The 27,547-nt window shown below is 36.4% G+C and overlaps 1 protein-coding gene across 1 annotated transcript in view; it reads left to right on the forward strand.

Moving 5' to 3' along the window:
• Nucleotides 1-27,547, forward strand: part of Dgkepsilon (diacylglycerol kinase epsilon) — a 153,615-nt gene that overhangs the window by 92,188 nt on the left and 33,880 nt on the right. The window contains exon 8 of the mRNA XM_090406725.1: nt 26,119-26,232. Coding sequence (XP_090262851.1) covers nt 26,119-26,232 — 114 coding nt within the window. The remainder of the gene's footprint in view (nt 1-26,118; nt 26,233-27,547) is intronic.

Genomic DNA, 27,547 nt, shown 5'->3' on the forward strand with positions numbered 1-27,547 from the left:
TCTCCTTTGCTGTGTATTTGAATTACGAGGTTTAAAATTATTCCCTTTCTTACTAACTGATTATGAATGAGATACACAATTAGTATCAGGAAAACAACTCTCATCTTTCAATATTCTATTCATATTGTCTCCTAATATCACTAAATTTCTACTCCCTTAAGGGTACTTTTTTAACCTATCAGAGTGTACATTTATAATTTTACTAGGATTTTTGACATCTTGAATCCTAAAATTCACAAGAGAAAATTTCTCTAAAATTCTATATGGACCTAAAGTTTTACTTCCTAATTTTCCAACCTTTTTTATACTAGATTTATCATCTAACAATACTAAATCACCTGGTGCAAATGATTTATACTTTCTAAAACGATTTATATACTGCCTCCTAGTTTTCTGAGAACTAGATTCCTTATTCATCTTGTGAATAACATGAATTTTAGATTTTTCTTCATCTTGATTCAAACGGTTATTCCTAGATTATTCATTATCATCAGATCCTAGAGATCTAGATAAGTAATTAGCTACTATATTTCTTTTTCCTGGAAAAGCCACATCAACATTATATTCCTGCAGTTCCAGTGCCCACCTAATTATATGTTGATTTTTATCCTTCATAGTACTTAGGGATGACAGAGGTTGGTGATCAGATCTTATTTTAATAGGTTGTCCTAACAATAAGTATCTAAATTTTCTCAATGGAAAAATTATCGCTAGTGCTTCCTTCTTTATGGTTGAATAATTCAATTCTGGACCTGATAATTTTCTACTAATAAAAGCTACTGGCTTAAAATCTTCTCCTCCTTTTTGTTCTAATACAGCAGCAATGCAATCGTTTGAAGCATCAGCAGAAAGATATAATACTTCACCAAACTTAGGATAAATGAGAACTGGAGCTTTAGTCAATACCAGTTTTAGTTTGTCAAATGCTTCTTGTTGAGCTTCACCCCAATTGAATCTAACACCTTTCCTTGTCAAGCACACTATGGGTCTCAATAGCTGTGAACAATTAGGAATAAATTTCCTATAGAAATTTAACATGCCAATGAATCTGTGAAACTTGCCTAACTGTCTTAGGAGGTTTAGCTGATAATATGCTTTCTACATTTGACTGAGTTGGCATAATTCCCTTACTACTGATTTTATGACCTAAATACTCAACTTTTTTTAAGAAAAATTGGCATTTAGAACACTTTAAAGATAGATTTGCCTCATCTAATCTCTTTAAGACGTTCCATAGGATTTTACAATGGCTATCTATATCCCTTGAATAAATTAGATCATCCTAAAAACAGATGACTCCATTTCCCAACATATCTGATAAGACAGAATTCATTAAAGACTGGAATGACATAGCAGAATTTCTTACACCTTGTGGTAATCAACATGGTTGATATTTCTGCCATCTGGTAGTAAATGCGAAGTATTTTCTGTCTTCCTTCTTCAAAGGAATCTGAAAGTAGCCGGAATTTAAATCCAGTTTTGTAAAATATTGTGCTCCTTCCAAACAGATCAATAATTCCTCAGTTTTACACAGAGGGAAATCAATAGGCTTTATAACCTTATTGATAGCTCTCAAGTCTAAGACAAACCTCAGGCTTCCATTTGGCTTTTCAATTAAGATGAATGGACTGTTCCACTGAGGATTTGACTTCTCAATTATTCCTGCAATAGTTTCTGACAACTCTCCATATATTTTAGTGGAGTTTGATATTGCCTAATATAAATAGGAGATCGAGTACAAATCTGCACTTAGTGTTCTACTGCATTAGTGCAAGACATTGAAACAATATCCTCTGTGAAAACACCAGAAAAAAATTAAAAGGCAGATTTAAAGAATTTCAGAATTCTATTCCTTTCTTCACTGGTATTTGCTGATTTCTTTGAATTCTGCACTAAGTTCTCTTTTAATTCCTGAATGTTTTCCCTCTCATCTTTCTTTAGAATCTCAATATTAAACACTTGATTATTGTCATTAGTGTCTTGAAAAACTGCATGAGACTGCTCTAATTTTCCATTGTCACCTGATTTCCTGTCTAAACGGCATTCTAGTCTACACAAGGACACTGTATTATCAACAAAAAACCATGACGTTTCAGAAAATCAATTCCAAATATGACTTGTACATTTGGATTAGATGATTCTGGAAGAACTATTAATGGATGACAAACTTTCATTGGAAAACAAGGAATTGAAATAAAAACATTGTTTGCTTATCAACTGAAATTTCTGATTCAAATATACCCTTTAATTTTATTGGATAACTTAAAACTGAAGTGTGGGATTTGAGATTTAATTCTGTTAAACAAATATAAGAAATGAGTGAAATATGTGCACCTGTGTCAAGTAAGATTTCACAAGGCACATCTTCAATAAATCCTTGTAGAACTGTCAAAGGATTATCTCCATTAGCATAAGGAGCTAATGCTACATCAAGCTCCTTCCAAGTTAGAGCTGCCTCTAGCTTTACCCATGTCTAGTGAGTAGTTTGACATTTGTGTCCTTGCCAGTATAATATTGGAATAATAATTATTTCCAGATTTTTCTTTATTCTCTGATTTCTTATGTTGAAAACAAGATTTATCCCTAACATAACAGTCTTTAGCAAAATGACCCGGTTTATTACATCTAAAGCATTTGGAACATATCTCCTTTGAGATGTTTTATTCTTATCAATACCATTAGATTTACAAGAGAAAGATTGATTATGTGTAAGATTCTTGGATATTGTTAAATCCGATATCATCTGAAACAGAAGTTCCTGTCCTTCTACTATTGGTCTCTGTTGTCTTTCTATTTTTTTACTAAGAAATGTTTTCAGTTCCTCTAATTTTCCCAAATCATGTACTTGTACCTTGGAATCAGATTCTGGAACATTTTCAGTGAAATTCACAGAAGTTTCCTTAGACTGTTTCCTTTTCTTAGCACCTTTTAATTTATGACACTTTCCTTTTCTCACTTTATCTGTAGCCACTGTGTTAGGAGAATGAGTTACATTATACTGAAAAGAGTTTACCTGTTTATTATTTGAAGAATGAAATATATCTGTCTCTTTTCCCTTTCCCTAACAAGTTCAAAACACTGTTCAAGATTTACCTTTTTCTTGTATGCTGTTTCTTTCAAATTATCTCTAAGGCCATGCCTAAATCAATTAAACAGCAACCATTCTAAAGAGGATTTCTCTTCAGATGAAACATTAAATTTATGAGCAATGCTCCAAAGTCTATTATAATATTCTGAAACAGACTCCCTACTACCTTGAATTCACTGATGAATTTTCCAAATGTTAGGACCCAATTCTCTTACACTTGAAAATTCTGATATTAGCAAACTTTTAAATGTTGCATAGCCGTCAGTGTCTCTCAGTAAAGGAGATGTGTTTAAGAATGTTTTGACTTTGCCCAATAATTTATTACGAAGTATAATCAACAAATGAAAATCTGACCATTTTCCTAAATCTCTAATTTTTTCTGCATATTTAAAAAATGTTTCTACACTTTCACTACTATCTCCTGAGAAAGAAGGTATTACTAAAGTTGGATTAATTAACCTAAAAAATTCCTCATCTTTAACTAAAGAAACTTCAGAACTAGAATTACTATCTCCTGTAGCCATTTTACTTGAGTCAAAATTTACTTTCTGGATTCTGAAATACTTAAGTCATAACCAATCCTGTCGACTGAGCCATTGTTAATTTAAGGTTATTTTTATATATATGATATTTGATCTCTTTATAGACATATTTATATAGAGGATATTATCATAATGTTAATCCTATCTATAGAGATGATCTCTGTTCAACAATTATTTTTAATTAATTTCCGAGTGTACCTATATATTATGTATATGCACAGGGGTTCACTCCGATTGGTGCAATGACCTCTTTTTTACTATTTCTTTCAGAATCCAAATAAATCACTGACTCAAGACCAAAATACAAAATAAACACATTTAATATAACAAAAACAATGTATATATATATATATACACTTCAAACAAATATTACATAACTAACTACAAATTAATTGGATCCAAGGCCTTTTAAAAATAAACTTACACTTAAGACTAGACTAAATACTTTCTTTTCACAATGACAAAATGTTCATAGCCAGTTTCTTCCTCTGTTAAGGCCCTTTTCCGAAGATATATGACTTTATTCTTCGTTTTCACAGGATCCCTTTTCCTTTACTCATGTAGCACACATTTAATTCTTCCTGACTCAATTCTGTCTCCTTTCCAGTAGAAATAATAGTTAGATCTGGCGTCCTTAATACAGATGAAACTTCCTAATCCGAGTTTTCTCGAACATTTCTTTAGAATGTAAATAGCAATTTCTTCTTTTATTCACTACTAATGCTTATTGACAGTCTTAACTCTTTTATTTAAAAAAAAACTTACAGTTCTATGATTCCCTTTTTGGAATCTCCTATAAATCTTCCAATTAGCGTTTCCTCCAATATTCCTTTTAAAATGCCTATAGCAATATTTCCCTTTTATTTATGAATACTTATTCCATTTTGAAACTTAATAGTTCCACGATTCCTTTTTTGGAATATACTATTAATTTTCCTCTGACTGTCACATAAAAAAACTCAAGTTCCTCTGAATCTAAATATCTGCCGGCCTGTGTTCTAATATCCTTCCGAACGCTAGCTTGTTTATTTTTCTGTTACTCAGATACCGAAGACAAGAGATTGTCTTCATAAAACAACGTAATATTTTACTTTGTTTTATGATTTTTTTTAAAGTGACAACTATTCAAATCCGGTAAGTACATAAATTTTTAACTGCTTTACATATCATTTTTGACAAAACAATTTCAATAACGGGCACATCACAAGTGCTGACAATGCGCGTTATGAAACTACAACTAATAAACTTGCTAACATAAACAATACGTAAAAATTTACAGTAGGACAGTTGACAGCTGCAAGGGACCTGTTATACTCAGGTAGGTCTAGAGGGTCCTCATGTTGGAGGCTTAATGGATTGTATACAGCAATCAGAAAGGATTAAAACAGAATTTAATACTTCCTGTATTTCGTCTCAGTAACTGAGACATCTTCAAGGATTAGAAAAAAACAAATGTAACATATACACAAATACCACACAATACTAAGCCAACCATGTGGGTGCACTAAAGTCTTCTATGGAGCACCCTCTATGGGCAGTTGTAGGTGGCCTGGAATTTACGGTGGGATCTCTGATGATAATGTTTCCCAAATCGTAGGAAGCTTTTGCAACTGTATTTATTTAGATTTGGTTGATTTTTGAGAGCTGCTGCAGATTCTAAAAATAGTCTCCTTTTTTGAATTTTCTGTGGTGGAACATGGTGGTTTTTTTCGAAGCAATCCTGTGAGTTGTATCCAAGACATGGTCTGCCAGGTCTGACTGACCATAGTCGTGGTTGCAGATGTATGACTTGTGTTCCTCTAGGAAAAAGTGGAAAAAGATTATTTCCCAACCTTTTTCAACTTGCGTACCCCTTTTAAACCCATTTCTATAGATTTATTCTTTTTTTTTAAAATAGCTGTTTTTAAATACTGACACTTTTGTTCAGTGCCTATCTTAATGTAAAATATTTACTTTACTTGTTTTTCCATTACTGATTATTTTTTGTGTACCCCTGAACAGCCTAGCATGTATCCCCCAGGGTTATGCGTGCCACTGGTTGGGAACTATTATAAATGTTATTTCTTGGCCTTTTTATTGTTATGATCTAAGATATCATTAATTAGGTAGGTGACATTACTTTCTGATTCTCCTTTATATGCCCTATTGGTACTCAAACTACCTATCAATTCTGTGGCCATCACTTAGATTGCTCACGTGTGCGAATTCGATAAACAAAGAAACTGCCCCTGGATAGAGCCAATTTCTTTATTTGAAAATCTGGAGCTGTCTCCTCTTTGGGTTCTGGAAAATTTGTTTGTTAATGCTGCACCATCCAGAACCCTTAGATTAGAAAAACTTTCTTAATCAAGGAGTGAATTCTCAGAGATAAAACATTCTGGTATTCAGGCTAAGTTCTAAAGTCCTGTTTTCTATCTTATATAGGTCCCACTAATGAATATTTTTGCACATTATTACACGCAAAGGAAACTAAAAGATTCGTACTTTACCGGGACCTTTGGACTTTGTCGGGTCTATCTCTTGATCCTTACAATTCTTTCCACAGATCATTTCTTCTTCTTCTTCACAGCTGTTTTTCTGATGGGCTAGCCTGGAACTCACAATAATGAATTATCCTCTCCAATGTAGATGAGAACAGCTCTGCTTAAGTTGGTCCATGTGGTCTAGCATGACAATCAGCTTGCATTGATTCTCCCGCTTTACTGATGAAATGCTCACACTTGGCTCTCTATTCGGCTATGTAACTGCGTTAAGACATCATTCTGTCTAGATGCATCAATCTCTTCATTCAAGATTTAACAGAACCAATGCTCTAGGGGGATTTTGGCTGATCTGCCTGTCTGTCCAAAGTACGCCAGCTTACGGGAACAGCATACTTTATAAACTCCAGCCACTGAGAGAGGAGGGAGCTGATCTTTTGTAGATTAGATAAAAGTAGCCAGTTTGTGGTGGGACTTAAATGCTGTGTGTAGGTTGCACTTTTTAAAATCTTGGTTATTTTTTCCGATGTGCCATGGATGTAGGGTATGGTGATGGCATTTCTAAACTCTTTCTGAAGATATGGCTGGGGAATGGGGGAGGAACTGATTACTTTTTTAATACTGAGATCGCTGTAGCCATTGAAGAGGAGGAGGGTGTTGTGTATGTGGTTGAGCTCAGTTGCAAGCACTGCTCTGGAACAAAGATATTCCAGAGCAGCCCTTGTGGGCTCTCTTGGTTAGAGTTTTAATAATGCCATATTGTTTGACAGGGTGGTGGTGGTGGGAGAGTTTGTGAATGTATCTGCCTGTGTGTGTAGGTTTTCTATATACAGTGAAGGAAAGTGTATCTTTAGGAAGGCTTGTAACTAAGGTGTCTAGGAAGGGTATAAACTATTGTTCTTTTCCTTTTCCATAGTAAACTGGATTCTTGGATGTGGGCTGTTGAGGTGACTGAGGAAGGAGTCTAATATGTTTGGGCCATGAGGCCACATAGAGAACACATCATCTACATATCTTAGCCAGATAGAAGGTTTGAGAGGAGCTGAGTTTATGACTTGTTTTTCAAAATTTTCCCTATAAAAATTGGAAAGAGGTGGGGAACCCATGGTGGTTCCCTCTATCTGCTTGTAGATTTTATTCTTCCAAGAAAAATAACCAGAATTGAAGGCAAAGGACAAGAGATCTAAGATGTCAGAAGGAAAAACGTTTTCTAAGAGTGTTAAGGTATTAATTAAGGGAATATTGGTAAACAGTGAGGAAATGTCAAAGCTTACCAATATGTCTGTGTTATATAAGGTTAGATTTTTCTATTAGGGTTTTAAAATGGGTAGAGTTTTTTATGTAGGATGTGGAAAGTCCAGTGATGGGGGGGGGGGTCAGAGAGTTAGCCAGCTGTTTTGACAGTTTGTAGCAAGGTGTGTTAGTGGGAAACAAACCCAATTCTCACTAAGTAATGCTATTATTAGTAGAATGGAGAGTGCATAATGCATTTGCTTGCTATAAACAAATTTATGACGAAAAGAAGAAGAGAAATAAGCAAAACACATTGGACATTTGCATTAAGAAAACGTTACACAGAAGAGACGCAGTCTGATCCTTTATATAGGGAAGGTAATGAAGATGTGATTGTGGAGAAAGATTTGGGTGATTATTCTCCTGTTTTATAGTGGCAGTAATGCACAGTACAGTACAGTACAGTACAGTTTTATAAGGTTAGATTTTCTAGCAAAGGATTTAATGGATTCAGTATACTGTCATTAAAATGACAGTAAACTTGTTAAGGTTAATTCCCTAACCCCTATAACTCTGTTGATTCAGTATATTGACTTACGTCCTGCTGGATGGAACGGAATCCCATAGGTCCATGGATGACTGTACTTGCATCCAGTGTTATTTGTTTGTTTATTTTTGCATGTGTGTTTGGGGGAGGGGGACTAAACTTGTAATACACAATACTTTTCAGTATAAAGATTTCTTATATGATAGCATTTTACAGAATTTCTTTTTTGTTAGCAGTTATTTGTTTTACGTTGAACTTGGCCTCTTAGTCATAAATTAAACACTGTTTTGTTTTCCGTAATAATTTTCCATAAAATAATCTTTATATATATAAAAAAATAAGTTTGTTTTCACTCTTCTCTGGTAAAATTTCAGCTGTCAATGTACAGGATATACTGCTGAATCCAGTACATCCAACATTCTCTTTTTCCATGCAAATTCTTAAAGTGAGAATTTCACTGAGATAGCTTTAATGTGAAATATAAATATTGATGCTTTAGCTGTTTCGGCAATGATGCTAAATAGTTAAATGATCCAAATTATTTTGCATACGCTTGATGCAGCAGTTGAAGAGTCTCTTTCTTTCCTGGATTTGTCTGATTATTGACAAATTATATTTATTCATAGCTCAAATAACATTGTTTTGCACATCATATAATAGCATGTTCTTCTTCATATTAAAGTAGGGTAATACCTAGTAAGTCACTGTTATTAAAACTTTGTTTCTTACCATCTTTGTCTAAAACTTAGTCTTTGAATGAATTCTCAGTCTGAGAAATTGATGGAGTTGGTAGGTGTGAACTGCCTCTTTCATTACTTAGCAGCATTTTGCCAAACTCTAAACAGCAGTGTAGTTACTAAGTTTTGAGGCTTGTTTCAGACTCACTGATTCAAGTTCTATACAGTGACTAATTAGGAACTTCCTAACATATCTCATATGTTAGAGTATTTTGTTGGCTTGGTTAGCCTAGTGAATAGGATATTTACTGTTAAAACGAGCAAGCTGTGGATTTGAAATCCCACCCTTCACATTTGTGAATATCTGGGTGGTGTGAGACCACCTTGCTTTTTCGAGGCCTGAAGTGGCTTGAAAAAATTCCACACAGTATGGTTTCTAGCTAACTAGCCTTTGTTATTAATAATGCAGTATAAATCTCCCAATAATCTCTCAATAACTTTTCTTGGATGAATTTCGTTTAAATAAATTAATTTATTTGTTAGTTTTCAAATTGTTCTGTTATTTTTTAGGTCTTCTAATCTTATCTGCCTTTATGCTTCTATCCTCTTGTAAGGCAGTGCTAACTACAATGGGTTCATATATATTTTGATCTTCCACGGGATTGTTTCTCCTTCAAATACATGTTTCATTAATATTTCATCTCTTGTTCTAATTAGATGTTAATATCCTTTCAGATTAGCTCTGTTTGCACCAGTGGCGGCCCGTACATATGCACTGCGACACTGCAGCATCCCCAAAGAAAAAATTTAAAATTTAAATTTTGTTTGTATTTATAAATAATAACAATGCTTACAACCTCACACACTGTTCCAAACTCGCGCTCGCTCTCTTACATACGTCTCCATGACAACCAAACAAAATATAATAAAATTGAGCTATTGCATAACGTGAAACTTCTACAAACAGGAACAAAATAAGAATATTTACATTTCAATTAATTATTCTTTTAGAGTTTTATTACTATTAATAGATATATCTTTGATTAAGTAATTAAATATCAAATAAAGTTAAAGGTAGTTATGAATATTAATTTATAAATAAGTGATTTACATTAATTATTAATTACAAGTCTAGCCTTTGTGATGGAAGATCATGTTGGATTCTGAAGCAAATAATTACTTAAATCTCTATATATTCAGAATCCAACAACAACATGTTAAAGGTTACAGCATATGTTTCGACAGTGATTGAATAGTTAATAACTGGAATTGTTCGATTAATGCTTTAGATTATGAAACAAATACGCTGCAATCTAAAGCAGTGTCGGAATTATCACGTTCGACCAATCGCAGCCAGACTCGCTGCGATTGATCTTTAACCTCCCAACCGGCTGGTGTGGATGAAATAGTCAGCTCTCCCTAGCTTTTTTCATGGATCAAAACTTCGTCGGCATTCTGCCTTTTATTATGCCATTACCTTCCTCCGTGATTAACCTCGTTACGGCTCTTCTATAGCCATTAGTGGATTAACTGTTGCTGAGTGACCTTTGTGTCCCCCTGTCTTTACGTCTATTGTGTTGCTTAGAATTTCATTTACTGTCCTAAGTTATTTGACCTTTTTTGCCTCTAAAATGATTTATTGTGTCTCTTCCAAAAATTGAAACGAATTTCACATATGCAAAAAAATTCAATCCTGAAATGACCACCGATCAGCCTTTGCAATGAATCTATTTAGTGATAGTAAATTATGTGTATTTTATTCTACAAATCAGTGCATCGGAAGAGTTGCACTGATTGTTCTTTCACTTTACTTATAATATAGAAACAATTTTTTTCGAATTTCAGAATTTTCAAATGTTTGCTTTGAAAATATTATGTCAAATATATATATTTTTAAATAATATTTATTGAAATAAATATGTCCTTTTGCTTTTGTTTCTAGCCAAATAGCATTATATGGATCATCACATTTCAGTTTTAGAAACAATTTTTGTTATTCATAAAGACAAAATAAAAAAAAAAGTTAAAATGCTAAATTGCATTACTCGGTTTCTGATTGCAAGTCTTTTTTGTATCAAAAATTTATATCCAATGATATTTTAGCAGTGATTCTTTGCCTTCGTCTTTTATTTATTTATTTGTATTATGCATATTACGATAATATCAGTGCATATCCTCGTAGATATGTTGAAAATATAATATGAAAAATATCATATACGGAATGATTCAAAATTTTTGCTCATTTTGAAGATTTTCTAATGCTTCCCCCCCCCCCCCCTTATCCTCTCCTGGAACTCAATTGCATAACTACTCTAAATTTCTTGTTGAAAGTTGTTGAAAGTTTATTTTTCACTTGGTTAGAGTATAATAAATTTAGTTTAATCCTTTATCCAAGTGTGAGCAAACAAAGTTTGCGCCTGAAAGTATCTTCAGGACTGGGTTAAGGTGGTACACACCAGGGCAACTCGTTGCAAAGGTGGAGCAAGCTACCAACACTCCTATCTAGTATCTCCTATAATGCAAAACACATCTCCTTGCGGATATGTCTAATGTTATGCATTAAGGGAAGGGCCACTACCCAGACTAGTTTCGACCTTTATTGAGGTCTCTTCAGTGGGAGCCAGGCCCAAGTGGAGATATCAAGCAGAAGCATTAGCAGGTCATCTCTACCTATAGGAATTGCCAATTGGTGTGCCACCTCAATAAAGGTCGAAACTAGTCTGGGTAGTGGCCCTTCCCTTAATGCATAACATTAGACATATCCGCAAGGAGATGTGTTTTGCATTATAGGAGATACTAGATAGGAGTGTTGGTAGCTTGCTCCACCTTTGCAACGAGTTGCCCTGGTGTGTACCACCTTAACCCAGTCCTGAAGATACTTTCAGGCGCAAACTTTGTTTGCTCACACTTGGATAAAGGATTAAACTAAATTTATTATACTCTAACCAAGTGAAAAATAAACTTTCAACATCTTTCTCTAAATCCAGAGTAAATTATTAAAAAAGGGTGGCACACCAATTGGCAATTCCTATAGGTAGAGATGACCTGCTAATGCTTCTGCTTGATATCTCCACTTGGGCCTGGCTCCCACTGAAGAGACCTCAATAAAGGTCAAAACTAGTCTGGGTAGTGGCCCTTCCCTTAATGCATAACATTAGACATATCCGCAAGGAGATGTGTTTTGCATTATAGGAGATACTAGATAGGAGTGTTGGTAGCTTGCTCCACCTTTGCAACGAGTTGCCCTGGTGTGTACCACCTTAACCCAGTCCTGAAGATACTTTCAGGTGCAAACTTTGTTTGCTCACACTTGGATAAAGGATTAAACTAAATTTATTATTATCTAAATTTCTTATTACTTCACTTTACCATTTTGACAAAAGCTATACAGCAATCAGATTGTTCCGTGAAGCTTCTAATTCTGTTCTATTTATTTGCAATCTAAAACCAACTGTTCTACTGTCTGCTGAAATTATGTGATATTTTAGAAATAATATGGTATATTTTCACCATGTAAAATTGTTTATATGCATACCACACAAAATAAAGTTCAGTAGTATTATTTTTGTTTGTTTTTCTTTAAAAAAATCTAAATATTACTTCTGCTGTTGCTGGAAGCTATTTCTGAAATAATATATGTTTTATAAATACTTGGTAATATCCTCTTAGCTGGAGGAAAACCTGAAGGCTTATTACTCTCAGTGCTATTGAGAAAGAAAGGAGAGAACATTAAAGTGCCTCAGGCTGTAGTGCAGAATACATCAAGAATGTCTTGTTTCCTTTTCAATTGTTGATTACCGATATCCTAACAGAAATACTGACATTTCGTTTACATGCTGATACATTATTTATGCCAAAATAATTTCTTAATTTATCATGATCAGTTTCACTTTTATTATCGAAAAATTAGAAATTATTTCGTACAATTATCTTGAAAAAGAGGATTTAAATTATTTTCAAAGAAAAGGTGCATATGCGTTTCATAATCTTCATTTTTTTTTTGGAGGGGGGTATAGACCTAATCAATCTGCAGATATTTCAGAGAATTTATTTGATAAAACGTTCTCAAGACAACTGTTACAAATATAAATCACTTGGGGTACATACCCATTCATTTTAGTGTAAAATAGTAGCAAAGGTTCAGTTATTTTAGATATCTAATCTAGAAGAAAATGTTATGTCTGCTGATATTAGAATCTTAAGTGAATAATTTTTCTGACATGATTTCTCTATTCGTTATAGTGTAACCAATTTCCAGATTTTTTCCTTCCTGCAGATTCCATGTTATATGCAGTGATTTCTTCTTTGTACTAAAAGAAAAAAAAATCAGATAACAGAAGAAAAATATGTAGTACAGTATTTTCTTTTCCACTGGCTGAATTTACAATGTTCTTTCTTTGTGTTTTGAAGAGACAGTGCAAATGACTTTTTTCTTACTATTTTTGCCATTATAACATCTGATATAATTATAAGAGTGACATTTTACTGTTTTTCTCCCACACGAGAAACAGAAATAAGGTAGTAATAATATTGTTGATTCTGTCAAACTTCATTGTAGCAGAAATTTTTATTACAAAACTTTGTAACATATATATATATATATATATATATATATATATATATCTCCGAAACAAGAAATTTGGAACCCATATCACATCAATGTTGAGTGTTGGCAAGGGGAAAATGTTCACGTTATTATTTATATATTTCATTTATTAACTAGGGGGGCTATGCCCAATCTCCCCGTGTTCCGGACTGGTAGGCCAGTTCTCCTTGAATTCTGATGACTCGAACTTTGAAGACTTAAAAGGGGGTTGCCTCCCCACTCTGGCGCCTACGGCCACCAACCACCTGAGTTCAGACTGGTAGGCCGGTTCTCCTTGAATTCTGATGACTCGAATTTTGAAGACTCGAAAGGGGGGTTCCGACCCCTGGCGCCTAGAGTATTCCCAAGTGTCGAGTCTTCAAAAGGGGGACTCTGCCTCCCCTGGCACTCAACCCCCAAGTTCCGGACTGGTAGGCCTGTTCTCCTTGAATTCTGATGACTCGATACTCAGGGTAGCCCCCGAGTATCGAAACGTTTCAAAAAACGTGACATGAAAAGGCTTATTATTTTATACATATATAGGCTAGATTTTATTTTATTATTTTTTATTGTTCTGGTGAAATACAATGAATGAGGAAGTATTCCAGTTCCTCTTATATTTTATTCCTTCGAAAATATCATTGTGTTATAAAAATTAGCCTTCAAGATGAAAAGGAAACAGTACATTCAGGTATCACTCTATCAATATTTGTAGTCCTGAAAAGGACTGTTTTGATGGCCCTGAAAAGAAACATTTTTTATTTCATACTGTTCAGAATTTAAAATTCTTGAACAGTGTGGAACACCCTAAAGCAAAGGTAAACACACAAAGCAGTTTTACACTCAGGGCACCAGATTTTTGTTTCCTTTCTGATATTTTTTTTATTACATACATAACATTTGCATGCAGGTTTTTTATTAGCCATTGGTTGTAGCGGGATAATAAAGCGCTCCCTGAGTCTGTGGTGGATGCTGTGACAGTGAATGAGTTTAAGGCGAGGTATGATAGATACTGTATGAATGTCAAATAGTTGTGATGAATATGATTTGGGGCCTCCCTCGATGAGTCCAATGACTCCCTGGAGTTGCCCGTAATAATAGTAATAATAATAATGGTTAGAGTTTATTAGCGGGATAATGGTTAGAGTTAGCAGTGTTCAATCTCAGATGTCTGGCAGGATTGCCTGTTTTTCTGCTTGCTGAAGAAGGCGCATGTGCATGCAGCAATGCTTTCGCAATTTCTATTCTGTATTCTAGATATGTTATGGTAGACAAACGGGTGGTAGCCGAGATGATAGCCAAGCGGGTGGAAAGAGGGGAAAATAGTTCCACTGCATAAAGGTGGTTCCAAGACTGCTGTAGTAAATTACCGACCGATTAGCATATCAGGAATCATTGTCAAGGTCTTAGAGAAAATAGTCAAGAGGAAAATACAAGATTGGATAGAAGAAAATGGGATACTGTATTGGGGACAGCATGGTTTTGTGAAGGGTAGGTCATGCCTCAGTAACTTGCTCACGTATTATAACACAGTGACGGCTGAACTGGATAAGGGTAATGGGTTTACGGTGATTCTACTGGACCTTGCCAAGGCCTTTGACAGGATTCCACATGGAATTCTAATCAGTAAATTGCAGCATATGGGAATGGACATAGGGTTGGTGAGATGGATAGGAGGGTGGTTGACGGAGAGATATCAGAGAGTGGTTTACTCGGGAGTAGAGTCCACAAGACGGCCTGTGACTAGTGGTGTGCCACAAGGATCTGTTCTTGGACCACTGCTGTTTAATTTGTTCATAAATGATATAGGAAATGATCTGAGAGGAACAGTTCATTTGTTTGCGGATGATGCGAAGTTGGGTAGGGCAATAGTGAATGCAGATGACGTCAAAATTTTGCAGGATGATTTGGATAGATTGGAGGTCTGGGCTAAGGAGAATGGATGTCAGTTTAATGTGGCAAAATGTAAGGTTATGCATTTTGGGGTGAAAAGATTGGCGGCAGCTTACTGCATTGGTGGAACCGTGCTCCAGGAAATTGATGAGGCACGAGATTTAGGAGTGTTGGTAGATAAGGAATTGAAATTTAGGCGACACATTGCAAAAGTGACCAAAACAGCTCATCAAATCACTTGGTTGCTGAAGAATACGATGACAAGCAGAGACAAGCAGGTTATTGTTCCTCTGTATCGAGCCTTGATAAGACCCCATCTAGACTACTGTGCTCAGATTTGGTCACCTAGGTTTCTTCTTGATGGGGAGGAGGTGGAGAGGATCCAGAGGCGAGTGACCAAGATGATAGCAGGTCTGTGGAATGAACCGTATGAGAACAGGTTGAGGATTTGTGGGTTTCAAAAATTGGTTGATAGGCGGAGGAGGGGAGATATGATTGAGACATTCAAATTACTGAAGGGTTTCTATAAAATTAATTCAGAAGATATTTTTGAGAACAGGGCTGGTTGTGGGAGGACTAGGTGACATCCATGGAAACTGGGCAAAAGTGTGGTTAGTAAACGTGTTAGAGCTGGGTTCTTTACTTTTAGAGTAGTGAATGAGTGGAATGCGCTCCCTGAGTCTGTGGTGGATGCTGTGACAGTGAATGAGTTTAAGGCGAGGTATAATAGATACTGTATGAATGTCAAATAGTTGTGATGAATATGATTTGGGGCCTCCCTCGATGAGTCCAATGACTCCCTGGAGTTGCCCGTAATAATAGTAATAATAATAATGGTTAGAGTTTATTAGCGGGATAATGGTTAGAGTTAGCAGTGTTCAATCTCAGATGTCTGGCAGGATTGCCTGTTTTCTGCTTGCTGAAGAAGGCGCATGTGCATGCAGCAATGCTTTCGCAATTTCTATTCTGTATTCTAGATATGTTATGGTAGACAAACATTTTTTCTTGTGCAGGAGGAAACTGTTCCAAATAGCAAAATCCAATATGTGTCCAAACACTTTTTTGTAATATTTTTTATGCTGTTTCCTCATTACAGAGTAGAATGATAGCTGCTGATCGCACCTGTCAACTCCACCCATAGTGTCGTTGTATGCACACACAGCAATGGATTTGTCTTTCTTCAAAACCATGCTTCTCCACGGATTCCGTTGATGGATTGTGCAGGGAAGACAGCAGAAAAATATCTTTTTTTGTCTTTCCAACATAGTGCAAAGACTTTCCCTCGCTGATAAGCTCGGATTTTCCCCTTCGATAGCTTTCCTGAAGCCAGATCTGGAGGCATGTCTCACCTTTTTTGCATTTATACCATAACTATCTGTACAATGCTGTAAAAGCAAATCAGCAAGTTCAGGACACATATAGTAATTATCCATTGTAATGCAGTAACCTTTCCCCGGTAAAGGGTGTAGTAACTGCATTACTGCGTGCATCGACAAGGGGAGATCCGAATATTTATCATGCTCGATTACAGTTTGAAATCTCAAAGATATCCACTTTCCAATTCGCAAAGCATAAAAAATTTTACTCCATACTTCACTTTCTTTTTGAGAATATACAGCTTACATTTCAGTATACCTTTGAATGGCATAAGGCTTTCATCGATACTCAAATCTCTCAGGAATGTAGAGTGATCTACATTTCTAACGGATTTTCATCAGAAAATCATAAATTTTGTTGAGGACTGGGCATGTGTTGCCTGATCATATTCCTCGTTATTCTGAAAATGCAAACACTTCATGATGAGACTGAATTGTTTTTCATGCGTAACATCACGAAACATTGGCGTGTTCAGAATCCAGTCTGTAGACCAATACATTTCGAGAGCGGGCTTTTTCACGATACCTTGCACAATCAAGAGTGCTATAAATGTAAGGAGCATGATAACTGATATTTAAGGAATTGACAGCGTATACTAGAAATATAGATTAAATAAACTTTAATATATACATTCCGATATTTCGGCAAACGTCACGTTGACATCTTCTTGGGAACTTACTAAAAGACACGTGAACACAAGTACTAATAACAGCAAATGAGACTGAAGCTAGGAAGCTAGCGTTTCCTAAAGTCCTGATGGTGCCCCCTGGCGGGCTATATTGGTAGTTCTTGGCCTTTGGGCTGAAGTTCTTCTGATAAAACTTTCCCAAATTTGGGGCAGTTTCATGCATCCAAATTTGTTGAGGTTTGGCATGTTCCTAAGGGCCGAGGCTGATTCCATGAATAGTCTTTCATACTTGAACTTGCTGCGGTGTATTACTGTGGCTTTCTTCCATCTTATTCTGTGGCGAGTATCCAGAGCGTGGTCTGCAAGCCCAGAGTGGCTGTACTGGTAAAATCGGATGTAATCCTTGTGTTCTGAGATTCTGATATTTGCTGTCCTGCCTGTTTGGCCAAAGTAGGACAGTTTACAGCTGCAAGGGACCTGGTATACACCAGGTAGGTCTAGGGGAAGTGGTTGGTCTTTGGTGGAGTGGATAAGGGATGCCAGTTTTCTATGTGGTCTGTAGCAAGTGGTCAAGTCATGTTTTTTTAGGATTTTTTTGATTTTTTCCGAGGTGCCTCTGATGTAGGGAATCGTGATAGATTTAGAGTAATCTTTTTTGTGAAGGGGAGGGTTTGTGGGTTGTGGATAACCCAGTTATCCACAACCCAAAAAAGTAATCTTTTTTGTGGGTTGTGGATAACTGGGTTAAGTATTTTTTGGAGAGGGTAGCCGTTGGCTGAGAAAGTGTCTCGGATGTGATTTAGTTCAGTGGTTAGGGCTTGATCATTAGAACAGATTATTTTTGCCCTGTTGAATAATGTTTTAATAACTCCATATTGTTGTGAGGGGGGGGGGGTGGGATTGTTGGTGAATGTATCTGCCTGTATGGGTGGGTTTTCTATAAACTGAGAAAACCAAGGTTCCATCAGGTTGGCGGGTGACTAGTGTGTCTAGGAAGGGGAGGTTATTGTTTTCCTCTTTTTCCAGGGTGAATTTGATTCTAGGGTGTTGGTTGTTCAAGTGTGTTAGGAAGGAGAGGAGTGAATCCGGGCCATGTGGCCAAATAGCGAAAACATCATCAACGTAGCGAAGCCATATGGTAGGTTTTTGTGGGGCTGAGTTTAAGGCTTTCTCTTCAAACATCTCCATGAAGAAGTTGGCCAAGGGTGGGGAAAGTGGTGAACCCATGGCTATCCCCTCTATCTGTTTGTAGAATTTTTCCTGCCGAACGAAATAGCCTGAGTTCATTGTAAACTGAAATAGGGCTGAGATATCGGGAGGAAATTTAGCTTGGATTAGCTCTAAGGTTTCTTTGAGGGGGACATTCGTGAATAGGGAGGAGACATCAAAACTGACCATTATGTCATTATGTTGGAGTGTAAGGTTTTCTATACTGGCTTTGAAGTGGGCTGAGTTTTTTATGTGTGATGGTGTATTGTCAGTATAGTGTGAGAGCGCTTTGGCTAAATGCTTGGCTAGTTTGTAAGTGGGGGAATCAATGCCATCCACTATGGGACGTAATGGCAGATTTTCTTTGTGTATTTTTGAGAGCCCATATGTGCAGGGGGGTCTAGAGTTATAGGGTTTTAGTTTGTTGGTAATCTCCACAGGCCAAGAAGTGACCTTCTTAAGGAGCCTATGGAGTTTTCTAATTTGTGAGTTGGTGGGATTGTAATTAATGGGGAGGTAAGTGGAACGATCTAATAATAAAGCCTTGAGCTTACCTGTGTAATCTTTAAGATTAAGTACCACAGTGGCGTTTCCCTTATCCGCTTTGGCGATCACTATTTTTTTGTTTCTTTTCAATTCTTGTAGTGCCTTGTATTCACTACTGGATATGTTGGATTTTGGAGGTTTTGCTTTGTTGAGAACACAGGCTACATCCAATCTGATATCGTTGGCGATGTGGTTAGGCAGTTGGCGAATCCCGCGTTCAATTTGAATCATTAATTCCTCGGCCGGTAATTTCCTAGGAGCAATGTCGAAGTTGTGACCACGTGACAGAGCGTGGAGTGCTTCTGGCTTTAAGGTAGCTGACGATAGGTTAACAACAGTGTTGGTTTGTAGTTTGGGCGCCGAGTTCTTTGTTAATTTATCAAACTTGTTGATATGTCGGCTTCGTACTCGTTCAAATTCTTTTTTAGCTGCCGTACACGAGACGTCACGTAGTACGGACCAAAGCTCGTGATTCAGCGTAAGTGAAAGCTCATTTTCTAGCGTTGATATAGCGCTGTTTATGTCGGCTAGGGAACCGCGTGTGGCGGTAATTTGCTCCCGAAGTAATGCCTGGCTAGCGCGGTTGTAAATACGGAGAGCTTTCTGTGAGATGAAGCGGTGTTTAAATTTGACACAGTTCGGGATGACATGATTATCCCGGCAGCGTTTTAGGAATGCCAGACGGTTAAGTTGTCTGGATAATTTCAGCTTCAGTTTGCCATAATGGCGGGCCTTGCGTGCGAAGAGATCTCCGTGGATAATCATTATTCTTGTTGAGAGGCTTATACGCTGGTTAGACATGATAACTAATATTTAAGGAATTGACAGCGTATACTAGAAATATAGATTAAATAAACTTTAATATATACATTCCGATATTTCGGCAAACGTCACGTTGCCATCTTCTTGGGAACTTACTAAAAGACACGTGCACACAAGTACTAATAACAGCAAATGAGACTGAAGCTAGAAAGCTAGCGTTTCCTAAAGTCCTGATGGTGCCCCCTGGCGGGCTCTATTGGTAGTTCTTGGCCTTTGGGCTGAAGTTCTTCTGATAAAAGTTTCCCAAATTTGGGGCAGTTTCATGCATCCAAATTTGTTGAGGTTTGGCATGTTCCTAAGGGCCGAGGCTGATTCCATGAATAGTCTTTCATACTTGAACTTGCTGCGGTGTATTACTGTGGCTTTCTTCCATCTTATTCTGTGGCGAGTATCCAGAGTGTGGTCTGCAAGCCCAGAGTGGCTGTACTGGTAAAATCGGATGTAATCCTTGTGTTCTGAGATTCTGATATTTGCTGTCCTGCCTGTTTGGCCAAAGTAGGACAGTTTACAGCTGCAAGGGACCTGGTATACACCAGGTAGGTCTAGGGGAAGTGGTTGGTCTTTGGTGGAGCGGATAAGGGATGCCAGTTTTCTATGTGGTCTGTAACAAGTGGTCAAGTCATGTTTTTTTAGGATTTTTTTGATTTTTTCCGAGGTGCCTCTGATGTAGGGAATCGTGATAGATTTAGAGTAATCTTTTTTGTGAAGGGGAGGGGGTGGTGGGTTGTGGATAACTGGGTTAAGTATTTTTTTGGAGGGGGTAGCCGTTGGCTGAGAAAGTGTCTCGGATGTGATTTAGTTCAGTGGTTAGGGCTTGATCATTAGAACAGATTATTTTTGCCCTGTTGAATAATGTTTTAATAACTCCATATTGTTGTGAGGGAGGTGGTGGGATTGTTGGTGAATGTATCTGCCTGTATGGGTGGGTTTTCTATAAACTGAGAAAACCAAGGTTCCATCAGGTTGGCGGGTGACTAGTCTGTCTAGGAAGGGGAGGTTATTGTTTTCCTCTTTTTCCAGGGTGAATTTGATTCTAGGGTGTTGGTTGTTCAAGTGTGTTAGGAAGGAGAGGAGTGAAACCGGGCCGTGTGGCCAAATAGCGAAAACATCATCAATGTAGCGAAGCCATATGGTAGGTTTTTGTGGGGCTGAGTTTAAGGCTTTCTCTTCAAACATCTCCATGAAGAAGTTGGCCAAGGGTGGGGAAAGTGGTGAACCCATGGCTGTCCCCTCTATCTGTTTGTAGAATTTTTCCTGCCAAACGAAATAGCCTGAGTTCATTGTAAACTGAAATAGGGCTGAGATATCGGGAGGAAATTTAGCCAAAAAACCAAAGAAAACTCCATAGGCTCCTTAAGAAGGTCACTTCTTGGCCTGTGGAGATTACCAACAAACTAAAACCCTATAACTCTAGACCCCCCCGCATATATGGGCTCCCAAAAATACACAAAGAAAATGTGCCATTACGTCCCATAGTGGATGGCTTTGATTCCCGCACTTACAAACTAGCCGAGCATTTAGCCAAAGCACTCTCACACTATACTAGCAATACACCATCACACATAAAAAACTCAGCCCACTTCAAAGCCAGTATAGAAAACCTTACACTCCAACATAATGACATAATGGTCAGTTTTGATGTCTCCTCCCTATTCACGAATGTCCCCCTCAAAGAAACCTTAGAGCTAATCCAAGCTAAATTTCCTCCTGATATCTCAGCCCTATTTCAGTTTACAATGAACTCAGGCTATTTCGTTTGGCAGGAAAAATTCTACAAACAGATAGAGGGGACAGCCATGGGTTCACCACTTTCCCCACCCTTGGCCAACTTCTTCATGGAGATGTTTGAAGAGAAAGCCTTAAACTCAGCCCCACAAAAACCTACCATATGGCTTTGCTACGTTGATGATGTTTTCGCTATTTGGCCACATGGCCCGGATTCACTCCTCTCCTTCCTAACACACTTGAACAACCAACACCCTAGAATCAAATTCACCCTGGAAAAAGAGGAAAACAATAACCTCCCCTTCCTAGACACACTAGTCACCCGCCAACCTGATGGAACCTTGGTTTTCTCAGTTTATAGAAAACCCACCCATACAGGCAGATACATTCACCAACAATCCCCCCCCCCCTCACAACAATATGGAGTTATTAAAACATTATTCAACAGGGCAAAAATAATCTGTTCTAATGATCAAGCCCTAACCACTGAACTAAATCACATCCGAGACACTTTCTCAGCCAACGGCTACCCCCTCCAAAAAATCCTTAACCCAGTTATCCACAACCCACCACCCCCTCCCCTTCACAAAAAAGATTACTCTAAATCTATCACGATTCCCTACATCAGAGGCACCTCGGAAAAAATCAAAAAAATCCTAAAAAAACATGACTTGACCACTTGTTACAGACCACATAGAAAACTGGCATCCCTTATCTGCTCCACCAAAGACCAACCACTTCCCCTAGACCTACCTGGTGTATACCAGGTCCCTTGCAGCTGTAAACTGTCCTACTTTGGCCAAACAGGCAGGACAGCAAATATCAGAATCTCAGAACACAAGGATTACATCCGATTTTACCAGTACAGCCACTCTGGGCTTGCAGACCACACTCTGGATACTCGCCACAGAATAAGATGGAAGAAAGCCACAGTAATACACCGCAGCAAGTTCAAGTATGAAAGACTATTCATGGAATCAGCCTCGGCCCTTAGGAACATGCCAAACCTCAACAAATTTGGATGCATGAAACTGCCCCAAATTTGGGAAACTTTTATCAGAAGAACTTCAGCCCAAAGGCCAAGAACTACCAATAGAGCCCGCCAGGGGGCACCATCAGGACTTTAGGAAACGCTAGCTTTCTAGCTTCAGTCTCATTTGCTGTTATTAGTACTTGTGTGCACGTGTCTTTTAGTAAGTTCCCAAGAAGATGGCAACGTGACGTTTGCCGAAATATCGGAATGTATATATTAAAGTTTATTTAATCTATATTTCTAATATACGCTGTCAATTCCTTAAATATTAGTTATCATGTCTAACCAGCGTATAAGCCTCTCAACAAGAATAATGTAAGGAGCATGTTGATATCTATTGGGCTCCAAAGTTTACTGCAAGAATGTGGACTGTACTCAACTTGCTGATGGTGTTGGCAAGCATAAAGGTTAGTCTGTTCCACTATGAAGGAAAGAATATCATCGTCTAAAAATAGACAGAGCTTAAAATGTTGCTGGAGTCAAAGTCTTCAGTAATTCCTGATTTACCTATGAAGGGAAACCGTGGACAAGCAGGTGTACGTTCAGTGGCGATCACCCATTTTCTGCACGAAGAGATATCTAAAGTACAGGCAGAATCGCTATCTTTAGAGCTAGAAAGATTTCTCTCCTCATCGGTAGAACAAGAGCTGTTCGAAAGGCGAAAGCTCCAACTTTTCTGCATCCCACGAAGTTTTCTTTTCTATCCCTGAGTGTCACTGCTACTGCTGTTGCTGCTTGCCATCTCGTAAATGAATTGTGTCTTGGGTATACTTATTAATTATTCCTTTCTGCCCTGCTCTAAGCTAATGGAGATTACTAACCCCCACTGAGAGACAGAACAATAGAACATGCAGCACACTAAAGAGCCTAAAGCAATATCTGAATATTTTACAGGCAGAAATTTCGTTTTTGGTTTTTCACTTTCTTTATTCTGATATTGCATTTGAAGGATGACAGTGATTTTGAATATTAATTTCGCCTATTACTGAATATCACATAATTTCCTGATTTATAATAATCTGGAAATAACATGTATATTTTCTGATTTATACTTTGCTAATTTATAATAATCACCACATGGTTTCAGTATCGAAAAATTAAAGTTATGTGGAACAGTTACTAGAGAAAAATAACGAATTGAATAAAAACTGTACCTAGGTTTCATAACAGTTTTTGAGTGTGTGATAGTGATGCAATGGGGGGGGGGGGGTTTAAACTATCAGAGGCGAAATAAAGTTCAATTCTATTGTGAAAGGAAATGAAATTTCACATTTGATGCATTTAATATACATATTTTGAATGATAAAAATAAGCAAATGTATCGCTTACTTTAAAAATTGGAGAATAAAATATCTGAATTATCCAGAAAATATCTACTTATAAATTTAAATCATAACTGTTAATTTCATTTTGTAATGACCAATTATACAGGGAAACCAAGAAAGCGAAAGTACAAAGAACAGTAGATTACTATATAATATAAAGAAAAAATTTAGTGGTATGATTAAAGAATTTCATGTTATTCTCTATAAAGCAAAGTTGCTCCACCATGTCCTAAAGGAAATCTGTGAAGTATTATTCGATTTCGATTATTTTGTACAAAAATAATAATATAATCTGGAACGGCGGCAGCCGGTTTTCTTTTCTTTTTTTTAAAAGAATATTTCAAATAATTATCGTGAATTAATTTCTTCGAGAACAAAGAAAAATGTTTTGTCTAGAAAGCAATTAGAAAAGAATTAGCGCAAAAAAAATTAAAAATGAAATTAGTTCTCCAAGGTAAGGCAATATTTAAGTGCAGAAATTATGCAAGACCTTTATTTTGTTCAGACATTAAAATTGTATTGTACAATAAAAAGAGAAAACAAAAATATAAATAATTTCTCTATTTTTAGTCTATCCTATATAACTAAAATCCAGTTACCCAGCATAGAACAAGGATGTGCGTTTCTTGTTATAGGCAACTGAGAGGCGGCTATGAACATGAGATAATCCGATTAATTAACCGTTCTCTTCAGCATGAGGGTTTATTACACCTTTTAATGGCCATGACGGTGAAATTGCACTTCTTATCCCGGTTCTTTAAACAAGTGGGCTGAATCATATCCAGATTTAGCTGGACGTCTATAGACGTCCTGGCCGTTTGGGAGGTTAAATGGTATTGTATCGCAAGCATGCGATACCATTTAAAGGTATCGTATGCTTGCGCACGTTATTTCTGTGAGATACGAAACTTTTATTAGTGTTCATGGTGAGGGTGAACTATTTTTTGCAAATCTTATTTTATTCTGTTAAAATAACATATAATTATTTATTTATTATAGGTACAAGGCTGAATTATGATGAGTGTCACTGTTGAAAATATGAAAAGAATTATATTTTTTCAATTATCATTACACAAAACAAATACACTGTGATCTAACGCAGTGTCAGAATTATAGTGCTTGGCCAAATGCAGCCAGACTCGCTGATATTCGTTTGCGCTTGTGATTGCACATTACAAGTCATTTCAACACAGCTCCTTTTCGCAGTGTATCGTATGCGCTTGCACGCGTTATTTCTGTGAGATACGAAACTTTTATTATTGGTGTTTGTTTGTGGCGAGGGTGAAATATTTTTAATAAAGCAATTTTTTAATATGTAAATTTATTTATTAATAAATTGGTTGCTGATTAGGGAAAAAAAGAATTTTTTTATTTTTTTTATTTTGTATATGCAGCACCCCCACTTAAAATTTTCACCAGCCACCACTGGCTTGCACATTTTTAGATTTTAATATTAAATGTTAAATAGATTCTGACTTACATAAGAGTTGTGTTTTACAAAACATAACACAAATTATAAGTCAAATTTAATCCACCCACCCTCGCCAGTTAATCATACCCTATTGCTTATGTGTTTACTGTATATGTATGCAGTAGTACATTAACATGCTTTAAAGGTTATTTCTGTTAATTTTATTCACAGGATGCACATACAAATTAAATTTCAGTATTGCAAAGTAATATATATATAGTATAAATATTTTTATAAAATAGAATAATTAAAAAGTTTAATTTGGCTGTTTGACCTTGTGAAATTACCAAGAGATGACTGAACAGTGGCTTTTTTCTTTTCTTCGCAAATCTCTTGATAACACACAGTGCATGATAAGGAGTCTTTATGTTCTTCCGTGTTCAATGCCAGCTTTTTCCACCCCTTTCCATTTCTCTTTCATTTTCATGTCTAATCAGTTTTGGTGTCTTTATGCATGGATTAATTTTTTCACTTCTGTTCTTTTTTTCAGTCATGTTGTACTCTATGACAGTGCATGCAGATATTAAAGTGTATGAATGCAAATACACATCTTATCTCTGTTCAGTAGTAAATGAAACTAAAATGAATGTGAGCTGTCTGCCTTATGTTTGACATGCGAATAATGTGAATGCATTAAGCAAAATTTTTATAATTCGAAATTTTTTCCATAGTCCTCTCAGGATAATTTGCATAAGTTGGAGTCTATTTGTATTGTTTTAAGATTTTTAATACAACTTAATTTTATGATTTAAAGATAAATAATTAAAAAGTTAAAATTTCAATGCGGGATTATTATCCATAATTATTATTATATAATTATAATATGGTTATTATCCATAATTTTACAATTACGGATAATGACTTATTATCCGTAATTGTAAAAGTATTTAGTTATTAAATATTTCTTAAATTGCTAATGAAATTATTACTGTTTTAGGAGCTCTTCATGAATAATTATGCATCGGTTGGAGTAGATGCACTTGTAACCCTCAATTTTCACAAAACTAGAGAATCAAAATTGTATTTTTTCAGCAGTAGATTGCTCAATAAGGTATGGACTCATAATGCAGCTTTTTTTTTAAGTTACAAAATACAATATAGATTACTTATTAAATTCAAACTTATTTTTTAATATACAGGGTGTTTAAAAAAGAATGACCCGATTTCAAATAATTGTATTTAATAATGAAAATGTGGTACAGTTACAAAATAAATTACCAAGTATGAAGTAAGGCCTAAAGTTTCACTCACCACAATTACAAATGCTCAATGTGCCCTCCACCTGCTGTACAGACAACATCAAGCAAATAGCTGAATTCATCCCAAACGCGTCTGAGAGTGTCTTCTGTCACAGAATTTACTGCAGCCGTGATTCTGGTTCTGAGTTAATCCAGGTCACCGGGTAATGGAGGAACATAAACACAGTCTTTTACGTATACCCCATAAAAAGAAGTTACAAGGTGTGATGTCTGGAGATCTCAGAGGCCAAGAGTGTAGTGCCAAAACACCTTCTGTTGACTAGATGCCATCTTCTCATTAACTAGTTGTAGCGGCTATTTGGACACTAGTAGTGGCATATAGCAGTCATCATATCAAACTCTGGGCCAAGGCCTTTCACATGGTACAAGTCACATTCATTTGTGGTTCGTGGTTGCAGAGATATACAATTTCAAATCAGGACATTCTTTTTGAAACACCCTGTATATATTAAATATTGGATAACTTTTTTATGATCATCCTGCCAATGAAACATTTGAAAGTTACTAGTAACATGTTAATTGTAATGATTGGACAGTCATCTCTCACTGTAGCAAATCTATGAGGACCAAAGGAATATGCATTTTGTTAGTGGTAGGCTTATTATAATGAACTGCCTTAAGAATAGTATTGCCATAGACCTTTTGTCCAGGATTTTCATCTTTATTGCAGCAAGTGAATTTTCTGTGATGTATAGTAAAGTATTTGTGGTAATCAATCAGTTAATGTTATAATTAATGAATTTAATTATACTAAATATGAATTTAGTAATACTAAATATTGGGCCTGGATGCATTCTCTGAGCACTCAGAAATCACTTGATATATGCAAACCACATTGCTCTGCTCGTCCTGCTTTCCTAGAGATTGATAAGTGTCACTTGTTGTCCTACTGTGAGGTCAATCAGCTTTGTCACCATTGCTGATGTGGTCACCGTCTACTGGCCCCTTGTGAGTGACAGTCTGTCTCTTGCTTGTGATCTCTTTATCTTCTGATACCTTGACTGTATCATTACTTCAAGCACCAGGATCCTCTTTCTCCTTTGGTGGGACAGTCTCATTTGATCTTGGCTGAGAGCAAACCTCATGTTTCTCCTTTTTCCTTTTCAG

The sequence above is a fragment of the Typopeltis vanoorti genome, chromosome 17 (genome assembly GCF_054136105.1).
Source record: "Typopeltis vanoorti isolate ZY-2024b chromosome 17, IOZ_Tvanoo_1.0, whole genome shotgun sequence".
NCBI lineage: Eukaryota > Metazoa > Arthropoda > Arachnida > Uropygi > Thelyphonidae > Typopeltis > Typopeltis vanoorti.